This window comes from Theropithecus gelada, chromosome 14 (genome assembly GCF_003255815.1).
Source record: "Theropithecus gelada isolate Dixy chromosome 14, Tgel_1.0, whole genome shotgun sequence".
Taxonomy (NCBI): Eukaryota; Metazoa; Chordata; class Mammalia; order Primates; family Cercopithecidae; genus Theropithecus; species Theropithecus gelada.
Window position 1 is genome coordinate 110,871,671 of NC_037682.1, and position 12,425 is coordinate 110,884,095.

General features: G+C 48.5%; 1 protein-coding gene across 1 annotated transcript; it reads left to right on the forward strand.

Moving 5' to 3' along the window:
• The first annotated feature begins 9,110 nt into the window (after positions 1–9,110).
• Positions 9,111–11,926, forward strand: RNF26 (ring finger protein 26). Its single transcript, XM_025356040.1, has 2 exons — positions 9,111–9,407; positions 9,497–11,926. Exon 2 carries the CDS (start codon positions 9,726–9,728, stop codon positions 11,025–11,027), a length of 1,302 nt encoding a protein of 433 aa, XP_025211825.1. The 5' UTR covers positions 9,111–9,407; positions 9,497–9,725; the 3' UTR covers positions 11,028–11,926.
• The last annotated feature ends 499 nt before the right edge of the window (positions 11,927–12,425 follow it).

Here is a 12,425-nt window from a genome sequence, read left to right on the forward strand (position 1 = left end):
TATAACCATGGTACAGTTACCAGATTTTAAAAATTTAACTTACCCAGGTGCGGAGGCTCATGCCTGTAATCCTAGCACTTTGGGAGGCTGAGGTGGTGGATCACCTGAGGTCAGGAGTTCGAGACCAGCCTGACCAACATGGTAAAAGCCCGTCTCTACTAAAAACAAAACAAAACAAAACAAAACAAAACAAAACAAAACAAAACAAAACTAGCTGGGCATGGTGGTATGCACCTGTAATCCCAGCTACTCAGGAGGCTGAGTCAGGAGAATTCCTTGAACCCAGGAGGCGGAGGTTGCAGTGTGTCGAGATTGCACCACTGCATTCCAGCCTGGGTGACAAGAGCAAAACTCCATCTCAAAAAAAAAAAAGAAAAAAAGAAAATTAACTTAATGCAATACTTATTTCTAATCTATAGTCCTTATTCCAATTTGACAAGAATACCAATAGTGTTGGCATTCTTGATACTTTTCCCTCTGGTACTGTACCCAGTCTAGAGTTCTCTGCTGCATTTAGTTGGCAGGTCTCATTTACTTTCCTTTAGTCCAGAAAAATTTCTCAGACTTTGTCTTTCATGTTTGCCAATTTGGATTTGCCTGATGTATCCTTATGCTTAGATTATGGCTGTGTACTTCAGGTTGGAGCAATGCGTAAGTAATATGTAGATTTAGCATCCCTTGGTGGTTCTAGCCTGAGCCAGTCTTTACTAGGATGGCTGTAAAATGGTGATTTTTTTTTTTTCCCTGAGATGGAATTTCGTTCTTGTCGCCCAGGCTGGAGTGCAGTGGTGCGATCTTGGCTCATTGCATCCTCCGCCTCTCAGGTTTAAATGATTCTCATGCTTCAGCCTCCCAAGTAGCTGGGATTACAGAAGCTCACCACCACACCCAGCTAATTTTTGTATTTTTAGTAGAGACGGGGTTTCACCGTGTTAGCCATTATGGTCTCGAACTCCTAACCTCAGGTGACCCACCTGCTGTGGCCTCCCAAAGTGCTGGGATTACAGGCGTGAGCCACTGTGCCCAGCCTAACATGGTGGTTTTAACCTCCAGCATGTTCCTCCATACATGCCAGCCCACATTTGACTATAAAGAAGAGCCTTCTCTTCTCGTTTGTTTATTGGTATCTTTTTATAATCAGTTTGGACTCATGGACTCCTATGTTATTAAATGGGTTTTAGTCCTTGACTCTTTATTTCTTTTGATGCTGAAATCAACCCAGATCGGGCCACCTCTGAGCTGGCTCCTGTGTCCTTTCATGCCCCCCACCCCTTTCCCCCAACAATTTTTGGGATCACTTTTTTTCTTTCTGGCACACTCGATGTTCCAAGCTTACCTTGTTCCTTCTCTGCCCCAGCCCTGGAATCACCCATTTTCCCAAGGAACCCTGGTTTCTTTTTAGGGGGAATGGTAATTAGAAATTAAGATCTGGAGGCCGGGCACGGTGGCTCAAGCCTGTAATCCCAGCACTTTGGGAGGCCGAGACGGGCGGATCACGAGGTCAGGAGATCGAGACCATCCTGGCTAACACGGTGAAACCCCGTCTCTACTAAAAAATACAAAAAAACTAGCCGGGCGAGGTGGTGGGCGCCTGTAGTCCCAGCTACTCAGGAGGCTGAGGCAGGAGAATGGCGTGAACCCAGGAGGCGGAGCTTGCAGTGAGCTGAGATCCGGCCACTGCACTCCAGCCTGGGTGACAGAGCAAGACTCTGTCTCAAAAAAAAAAAAAAAAAAAAAAATTAAGATCTGGGCACTAAGTGTGCTCATTGCTACTAGGGTGCTCATTGCTTTTGGGCTCATTCAGTGGACAGAGCTAGGAGAAACAAATTATATGTTATGCTGGTAACTTATTTATTTATTTTTCTTTTGGAGACAAGGTCTCACTCTGTCACCCAGGCTGGAGTGCAGTGGCATGATCAGGGCTTACTGCAACCTGGACCTCCTGGACTCAAGTGATCCTCCCACGTCAGACTCCCAAGTAGCTGGGACTACAGGGACACACCACCACGCCTGGCTAGTTTTTTCATTTTTTGTAGGAGAGGGTGTGTCTCACTATGTTGCCAGGGAATGTCTTGAACTTCTGCACTTGAGTGATCCTCTCGCTTCTGCCTCTCAAAGTGCTGGGATTACAGATGTGAGCCACCTTGCCCAGCCCACTGGTAACTTCTTATTTTGATCTTGCTCAATAGGGCTTTACCTTGCCTTCCTGGATTCTGTTTATGCCTCCTTTCTTCCAAAGAGCTCTGGCTCCCAACAATATTTACTCATTTTACTCAATCCTATAGTATATATAAAATAGCAGTTTCAGAATGACTACCTTCATATCTCTATGGAAAACAAATTAATACAAATAGTTCAAGGGACCTTTACTCCCCGCAGGCTGAGGGTCTACAGTTAGCTTGTACCCCTCCCCTTTTCGTGTGGATATATTATTCTATACGAAACACAGCTGGGTTTATTTTTTCTATTTGCATGTTGGTTTTTTTATTTCTCATTTCTATTGATTTAATTTAATTTTTGAATATATAGAACATTAGCATTCTTCTAAAAGTCAAAATTAGGCCAGGTGTGGTGGTTCATGCCTATAATCCCAGTACTTTGGGAGGCCGAGGCGGGTGGATCACAAGGTCAAGGAGTTCTAGACCAGCCTGGCCGAGATGGTGAAACCCCGTCTCTACTAAAACTACAAAAATTAGCCAGGTGCGGTGGCAGGCGCCTGTAATCCTGGCTACTGGCGAGGCTGAGGCAGGATAATCGCTTGAACCCGGGCGGTAGAGGTTGCAGTGAGCCAAGATCGCACCACTGCACTCCAGCCTGGGTGACAGAGTGAGACTCTGTCTCAAAAAAAAAAAAAAAAAAGTCAACATTATACAAAACCAGTATACTCAAAGGAGTGTCACTTCCTCCCCATCCCTTCCATTCCGTTCCTCTACCCCCTACCCCTTGTAGTAATTAATTTTATTTCTGGTTTAACCTTCCTGTGTTTTTATTTTTTCAAAATTAAGCAGCTTTCAAGAGAATAAGAAGACAGGCCACACACTGGGAGAAAATATTTGCAATAGACACATCTGATAAAGGACAGTTATCCAAAATATACAAAGGACTCTTTTTTTTTCGTTTCTTTTTAATACAGGTTCTCACTATGTTGCCCAGGCTGGAGTGCGGTGGCTATTCACAGGTATGAGTGCACTACTGATCAGCACAGGATTTTTGATCTGCTCTTTCTTTCTTTCTTTTTTTTTTTTGAGGTGGAGTCTCACTCTGTCACCAGGCTGGAGTGCAGCAGCACGATCTCAGCTCACTGCAACCCCTGCCTCCCAGGTTCAAGCGATTCTCCTGCCTCAGCCTCCCGAATAGCTGGGACTACAAGCGCATGCCACCATGCCCAGCTAATTTTTGTATTTTTTTAGAGACGGGGTTTCACCATGTTGGCAAGGATGGTCTTGATCTCTTGACCTCGTGATCGCCCACCTCAGCCTCTAAAAGTACTGGAATTACAGGCATGAGCCACCGTGCCCGACCAATCTGCTCTATTTCTGACCTGGGCTGATTCACCCTTCCTTAGGCAACCTGGTGGTCACCCACTCCTGGGAAGTTACCACACTGATACCAAACTTAGTGCAGACACTGGATTGGCATAGTGCACTACTGCCCAGAACTCCTGGGCTGAAGTGTCCTCCTGCCTTAGCCTTCTGAGTAGCTGGGACTATAGGTCTGGCATAAAACAAACTCTTAAAACTTAAAAATAAGAAAACAACCCAATCTAAAAGTGGGCCCCAAACCTTGACACCTTATTAAAGAACATATACAGATACAAAATAAGCATATGAAATGATGTTTCACCCTATGTACTATCAGGGAAATGTAAACTAAAACAACAATGAGATAACATTACATACTCATTAGAACGGCCAAAACCCAAAACTGACACCACAAAATGCCGAGGAGGATGTGCAGCAACAGGAATTATCATTCATTGCTGGTGGGAATGCAAATGGTACAGCCACTTTAGAAGATAGTTTGGTGATTTCTTGCAAAACTAAAAATACTCACCCCATACTTATGATCCAGCAATTGTGTTCCTTGGCTTTTACCCAATGAGTTGAAGACTTATGTCCACCCAAATGCACATGCATGTTTATAGCAGACCTTATTCATAATTCCCAAACCCGGAAGCAACCAAGATGTCATTCAATTGATGAATGGATAAATTAGCTAGTACATCCAAACAATGGAATATTGTTTAGTGTTAAAAAGAAATGGGCTATCAAATCATGAAAAGATATGGAGGAAACTTAAACCCATATTGCTAAGAGAAAGAAGCCAATCTGAAAAGGCTATATATTGTACGATTCCAACTATATGATGTTCTAGGACAGGTAAAACTATGGAACCAGTAAAAAGATCAGTGGTTGCGAGGAGTCTGGGGGGAAGGAGGGATGAATAGGCACAGCACAGATAATTTTTAGGGCAATGAAACTATCCTCTATAACACTGTATGATGGATAAATGTCATTAAACATTTGTCAAAACCCATAGAATGTACAACACCAAGAGTGAAGCCTAATGTAAACTATGGACTTCAGTTCATAATAAAGTATCAATATTGGTTCATCACTTGTTTAAAAAAATAACCAAAACGAACAGTATTTTGGTTACACTTTTATCAATATTATTCATACTAAGTAATCATCTCAAATACCTGTGGGTAGCGCACATGCAAGGGTAATTTGATTTTCCCTTTGAGACCATAATTTGCTCTTTGTGAATCTTCTTAACTCTGCTCAGTCTTCTAGTTTCTCCTTTCCTCCTTTCCTCCTTCCCTCCTTCCTTCCTTCCTTCCTTCCTTTCCAGGGTCTCAAACCTGTTGCCCAGGCTGGAGTAAAGCGGTGCGATTACAGCTCACTGCAGCCTCGACTTCCCAAATTCAGGTGATTCTCCCACCTCAGCTTCCCAAGTAGCTGGGACTATAGGCACATGCCACCAAGCCCAGCTAATATTTTGTATTTTTAGTAGAGACAGGGTTTCACCATGTTGCCCAGGTTGGTCTTGCACTCCTGGGCTCAAGTGATCCACCCACCTTGGCCTCCCCAAGTGTGGATGAAAAACAGGTGTGAGCCATAGTGCCCAGCCCTTCTAGTTTCTTGTCTAAATTAAATCGACTTGTTTTAACAGCATTTAGCCAGCATTCCCATCATGTATCCAAGAGTAGTTGTATGGTCAATTGTGATATAGTTTTTTCCAAGATATTTATTTCATCTTTGGGCACATCCAGAATATTGCATATGATCTTTTTAGTTTTTCAAAGATGCCACTATTCTCAGCACAATTAGGCTGTGTCTTCTAATAACTAGTTCAACTATGTGCCACACAGGGGACATATCATCAAAAAAATGCTTCTAGATTTTTGGCCAAAATCCTGGCTTGTTCATCTTTATTATCTTTACTAACCATGTCATTGCTGTTATCAGACTTGCCCTTGATAATCTTTTAAATCAAAGACTAAAATTGTAAGTAGGTTTTTTCCTTAGTGCAAAACTAGGGAAAACTAGTTTTTCCTTAAGTCAAAACTAGAATGTAGCTAGTTAAATACACATGCGTGTTTCTCTAGATTTACATATATGCAAATTTAAAGAGAAATAGGTATTAATATTGAAAAATGTTCCTTAGCCACATTGCACAAACCACGTTAATTTCTTTTCTTTTCTTTCTTTCTTTTCTCTTCTCTCTCTCTCTCTCTCTCCCCCCCCACTTTCTTCTTCTTGTAAGATGTGTAGGACAGAGCCGGCACGGTGGCTCAGGCCTGTAATCCCAGCACTTTGGGAAGCTGAGGTGGGCAGATTGCTTGAGGCCAGGAGTTCAAGACTGGCCTGGCCAACATGGCGAAACCCCGTCTCTACTAAAAATACAAAAGTTAGCTGGGTGTGGTGGTGCACGCCTGTAGTCCCAGCTACTGAGGGAGACTGAGGCACAAGAAGCACTTGAGCCTGGGAGGTGGAGGTTGCAGTAAGCTGAGCTCGTGCCACTGCACTCCAGCCTGGGTGACAGAGCAAGACTGTCTCAAAAAAAAAAAAAAAAAAAAAAAAAAAAAAGATGTGCAGAATTGCTGAAGAGCTTCTTCGGCCCTGAACCGTGTTGTTTGCAGAGCTGATGTTTGGGGTTATAGGCTTTTCCATACCAGTAACGAACACTGGATCCTGACTGACAGAGGACCCCAGGTGCTCCTTTATGGAGACATTTTTGGCTATGTTTGTAATACTTGGGGTCCTCTGAAGCTTGGGTGGCACTGGGAGGGAACAGGGTAGAGAGTACAAGGATGAAAGCAAACCTTCTGTGACTATATCTTTTTATAAAGTTTTGACTTTGGGACTCTGTAAATGATTTGCATAATTAAAAAAGAAAATATAAAAGACCAGCCTAAAACCATGGCAATAATATAGATTTTACTGAATGATTGATGAGGAGACGATGGGGAGGGCCATAATACACACAATAGCATAAAACAAAAGCCCTGAATTAGACATTCTTTTCTGGTTTTTCCAATCTCTTAATCCTCAATCCTCATAGTCTCTGAAAATCCCTTCTATTGTCCCAGCTAGAATCTTACGCTGAGCAAAACAAAACAAAACAAAACAAAACAAACCCTAGATCTGTAGTTAGCACAACCGCCAGAGCACGCTTCCAGAGGGCTTTACACTGCATCTTCCATTAGAAAATACTGCAAGGATAGAGCTTTAAGGTGTTCAGCTTTCTCAATATCTGGCTTATTTTCTTCTCAATCCCTCGGACTAACATTGTCAAACAATTTGAACTTCCTCCCTAAAGCTAGTTGGAGTGTTTGTCCCTGCCCAAAGCAGGACTACCTGCTAGGTTTCCTGGGAGTCAAGGGTTGTGGCTCATTAAAGATGGCTTTGCATTAGTGAGTCTCAGATCACTCAAAGGGGAGGTCTTGGTCCTAAACAAATGGAAATACTCTCTTAGAGGATCCTGCCAACTCTGAGAAGGCCTCTACATGCTTCTTGGTGTGGAAAACTGGCCAGTTAATTGCACATAGTGCAGGCACAGCACGTTTGCCAGGTTTGACTTTGGACATAATGAGTAGGAAGCACCAGTGGGATACCCAGGAACTCTTCATGTCCAGGAAGCAGCTGGAGCCTGAACTTTGCAGGACAGGTTCAGGCTGAAGACACAAATTTAGAAATCATTGTGTATACAGGAGAGGAGGCTATGATGGAAACAGAAAGAATATAGGAAAGGGTAATGCCTCTGAGGCAGGAAGTGGTCAGTGGTGTCAAGTGCTGCAGGAAGATTGATTAATAACAACACAGTGTTCACTGGACAAGTAAGATCCCTGAAGAGGAGATGGTACGGGTGATGGGATCAAGTGTCTTGAAAGGGAAGTGGGCACATTCTCCAAGATTTGACACTGGCAGGAGGATGCAAGTGGGAAAATAAAAACATCAGCAACGGCCGGGCGCGGTGGCTCAAGCCTGTAATCCCAGCACTTTGGGAGGCCGAGACGGGCGGATCACGAGGTCAGGAGATCGAGACCATCCTGGCTAACACGGTGAAACCCCATCTCTCCTAAAAATTACAAAAAACTAGCCGGGCGAGGTGGCGGGTGCCTGTAGTCCCAGCTACTCGGGAGGCTGAGGCAGGAGAATGGCATGAACCCGGGAGGCGGAGCTTGCAGTGAGCTGAGTTCCGGCCACTGCACTCCAGCCTGGGTGACAGAGCAAGACTCCGTCTCAAAAAAACAAAAACAAAAACAAAAACAAAAACATCAGCAACACATCACAACACAACAAACCATAACCTGGGCAGGGCCTGAGAGCAGCGAGAGAGAAAGGGTAGGAAGAAGCTAGAGGAGTTTCAGCGCCTGCAGTCCTTCCTCTGCACCGTAGCGTAGCCCCTACCACGACCCCACGGCCTCAGTAAAGGTTTGCTGCACACCTCAACTTCTTATCAGTGATGCTTTGGAGAATGAAGGACTCCGAGGCAGTGTTCAGGGCAGAGTGAAGGGGGATGGACAATTTGAGGAGCCCAGGAGTGGAGATGGAGAATTCAACCCAAGTAGGAAATTCAGCAAAGGTAACCAGGGGAAAGATAAGTCCGCTAGGAGTCCGCTAAGTATCCTTGGAGTTAGTAGAAAATCCCAGGATTCCCAATATATTTGGGATGGGGTTTCAAATATATTTTGACTATTGTTTGAGTATTAAAGAAAAGGGCAGGGCCAGGCTTGGTGGCTGACGCCTGTAATCTCAGCACTTCGGGAGGCCGAGGTGCGTGGATCACGAGGTTCAGGAGCTGGAGGCCAGCCTGGCCAACATGGTGAAACCCCGTCTCTACTAAAAATACAAAAATTAGCCGGGTGAGGTGGTGGGCGCCTGTACTACCCGGGAGGCTGAAGCAGGAGAGAATCGCTTGAACCCAGGAGGCAGAGGTTGCAGTGAGCCGAGATCGCGCCACTGCACTCTAGGGTAGGAAGGCCCAGGGTAGGAAGCTGAGCTGTTTCGAAATCTGTAGCCACCTTTTCTCAATGACAATGAAGTAATCTTCCAAGATGTTGAAAAACCTGGTGCGGAAAGTTTGGAGTAGCAGTTTGGGAATCCCCTGTAATAATCCGGCTTGTGAACCTCAGGCACTGTCTTAAAATTTTTTGTATCCTCAATGCACTGTAGGAGCTCAACAAATGATAGAATAGATGAATAAATAGAGGAGAATGAGGAGACGGATCTGAACAGGCTGCGAAGGAGGTGCTATTCCAAAGCCCAGCCCAGAGGCAGTGACCTCGGACCCAAGCCAAAAAAAACAGCTCGCGTTCAGAGGCCGGGAGAAAGAACAACTCCCAAATTAAGGGGAGTCCAAGGCCTTGCCCTTTTAGAGGGCGGGGCTAGGAGAACGTATTCCGACGCTGCCCGTCAACGAGCCAATCCCCGCCTCAAGGGGGAGGGGATTTAATCTGTCGCCGCTCCTTCCCTTTGGAAAGTAAATACGTTCGGGCGCCATTCAAACGGACCAATGAGTGATTGACGTTGTTGCGGTTGGCCCTCACCGATTGGCTGGAGTTTGTCGTCCCTCCCTCTCGTCATCCCTCTGGCTCCACCCCTTTGCACACAAGATGGCGGCGCCCAGCGGAGTAGGGGCTGCGCTTGGGGTTTGCTGAAGCTGGTTGCCTCTCCCACTCCCCTTTTGGGTGCAAAGCGCCGCTAACGGGAGGACGGGGGCCGGGCGGGGACAGGGGCACCTGCGTAGCTGGACTGCGAGCCCGCGCCCAGCTTGCGTCGACCCCACCCGGCCCCGGCCCGACCCGACCCGACCCGACCCGACCCGATCCGATCCAATCCGATCCCATTCCATCCGTTCCCCGTCTCCTCCCGGTCTGACCCATTGCCCGGCCGTGGTTCGCCACACCAGGCATCCAAAGCTGAGGTCGCTCCTACGGCCTGGGCTCGCCTTCGCTTTGGAGATGTTTGGGCTCTTCCCTCCCAAACAGCCCATCTTCAAAACCTGGACTCTTGGACTGGCACCTGGCCCCCTTTCCCTCTACCAAGACTCCTCTTCCCTCTTACCCACTTCTTCCTCAGATTCTTGGTACCCCCTGTGTTGGAGACTGCTCATTTTCCTTCCAAATTAATCCCAGACCCCCTAAAATATTGACAACCTTGACAACCCCACAACCGAGGAGCCAGACTTTCTTTTGGACTAACCTCCATAGCCCTATCATGGAGGCAGTGTACCTGGTAGTGAATGGGGTGGGCCTGGTGCTGGACGTGCTGACCTTGGTGTTGGACCTCAACTTCCTGCTGGTGTCCTCCCTCCTGGCTTCCCTGGCCTGGCTCCTGGCCTTCGTCTACAACCTGCCGCACACGGTACTGACTAGTCTTCTGCACTTGGGCCGCGGAGTCCTGCTTTCATTGCTGGCCTTGATCGAAGCCGTGATCCGGTTCACATGTGGGGGCTTGCAGGCCTTGTGTACCCTGCTCTATAGCTGCTGCTCTGGCCTGGAGAGCCTAAAGCTCCTGGGGCACCTGGCCTCTCACGGGGCACTGCGGAGCAGGGAAATACTGCACCGGGGCGTCCTCAGTGTGGTCTCCAATGGCCATGCTTTGCTGCGCCAGGCCTGTGACATCTGTGCCATTGCCATGAGCCTGGTGGCTTATGTGATCAACAGCCTGGTCAACATCTGCCTCATCAGCACTCAGAACCTCTTTTCCCTGGTGCTGGCCCTGTGGGATACAGTGACCGGGCCTCTGTGGAGGATGACAGATGTAGTGGCTGCCTTCCTAGCCCACATTTCCAGCAGTGCTGTGGCCATGGCCATCCTCCTTTGGACACCCTGCCAACTAGCCCTGGAGCTGCTGGCCTCAGCTGCCCGCCTCCTGGCCAGCTTTGTGCTTGTCAATCTCACTGGCCTGGTGTTGCTAGCTTGCGTGCTGGCAGTGACGGTGACTGTGTTGCATCCGGACTTGACCCTGAGACTGGCTACCCAGGCACTCAGCCAGCTCCATGCCCGGCCATCCTACCACCGTCTTCGAGAGGATGTCATGCGGCTCTCTCGCCTAGCACTGGGCTCAGAGGCCTGGCGCCGAGTCTGGAGCCGCAGCCTGCAGCTGGCGAGTTGGCCGAACCGCGGAGGGGCACCTGGAGCCCCCCAGGGTGACTCTATGAGGGTGTTCTCAGTTAGGACCCGGAGACAGGACACTTTTCCTGAAGCGGGGCGCAGATCAGAGGCAGAAGAGGAGGAGGCCAGGACCATCAGAGCGACACCTGCCAGGGGCCGAGAGAGGCTCAATGATGAGGAGCCTCCAGGCGGGCAAGACCCGTGGAAGTTGCTGAAGGAGCAAGAGGAGCGGAAAAAGTGTGTCATCTGCCAGGACCAGAGCAAGACGGTGTTGCTCCTGCCCTGCAGGCATCTGTGCCTGTGCCAGGCCTGCACTGAAATCTTGATGCGCCACCCCGTCTACCACCGCAACTGCCCGCTGTGCCGCCGGGGCATCCTGCAGACCCTCAATGTCTACCTCTGAAGACTCCTTCCCTACCTGCCCACCCCTCCACGCTCCACGCAGGCACTCACGCTAGGACAGCATTAACACCTCATCTCCAGGTCCTGGTCTGAATCCCTCCTACCCCTGTGGCTGTCCTGCCAAGCCTCCAAGCCATACATCCAGGACATTGAGATGGAAGACTATGATCTGGGTAGGGGCAGGATAACATAGCTTCTCCTTACCCAGTGGGTCCCTTCGATGCTGAGGGTGGTGAGTATGTCACTATGCAAGGGCCTTGAGACTGTTTGCTGTGGGCTCTCCTCCAGCTTGCCCAGGGCCCACCCAGCTGCCTCTGGGGTTACCCCTCTCCGCTTCTGGTTTTTCTGTTGGAGATCTGTAGGTCCTTTTCCTGCCTCCTTCACATTTCCTCCCCAGCTTTTGTGGCCACAACATATCAGTGTTATTTGGGTGTTTTGGCAACTCGGGCCTTCGGATGATCTTGAACCTTTGTGTTCAGCCAGAGCCCCTGTGCCCTGGTAGGCTTTGGGGTTAGTATCTCTCAGGTACCCTCAGAGCCACCTCTGCCTGTCATCGTCTAATGAGGCTCCCTCCCAACCTGATCCAAAAGCTGGGCTCACGAGTTTACCCCTGGGATGGGGGATGCATCTGCACCTGACTTTGGGACCATGTGCTCTCTGGCACCCCAGCTCACTGCAAGTCTCAGGAGGGATAACCAGATTTCTGCTCATTCCCCTTTCACTCCCACATCACACAGAAAAATGGCATTCCTCTCTGTCTCTCCCTGGCATTGGAGAGGGCAGACTGTGCACAGTTCACTAGGGTCCAAATACAGAAGGGGCCAGCGCCCAGGGGCTTGCAGCTTCCTGAGGGGTCTCTGGCCCAGTTTCCTATGAATAAAGTTATCTTGACAGCTCTGACAGTCTCTTGTGTGTCCCTGCAAGGGAGCAGTTGGTCAAGGCAACAGACCCTGCATCAGGGTCCTTCAGCCCTGCCGGAGTCAGAAGTGTGGGTTGTGGGAGTACCTGGGCTTTAACGGGGGAGACGGGGAAGGAGCTAAGATAGGCTGGGAAGACTGTGTCATGGGGAGAGAGCATGCCAGGCGTGGCTCTGTGAGCTGTCATCCCTTCTGATTTGTCCCCTTGCACACGTGGCTTTCGAAAAGCCTTCTGTATTTTTTCTATTTTTGCCCAAATTAAGCCCTGTAGAGAGGAATGTGAACCATCTCACCCCTTGAGTCAGCCTTCCCAGCTCCTCCCCCGGCCAGTCTTCCTGGGAGGGAGCATGGGGTTCCTGCTGCCTGGAGTCCAGTCTTACCCTCGGATCCCAGGAGGAGCTGGTGTGTGTCCCTGTGTGTCTTAGCATGGGATCTGGTGCAGGGCTGGGTTGGAGTGTGGCTGCGGGACCTCCTGATGGAGG

Excerpts from the sequence above, each read along its gene's own strand:
- RNF26 (XM_025356040.1), top strand. The coding sequence starts at position 9,726 with ATGGAGGCAGTGTACCTGGTAGTGAATGGGGTGGGCCTGGTGCTGGAC.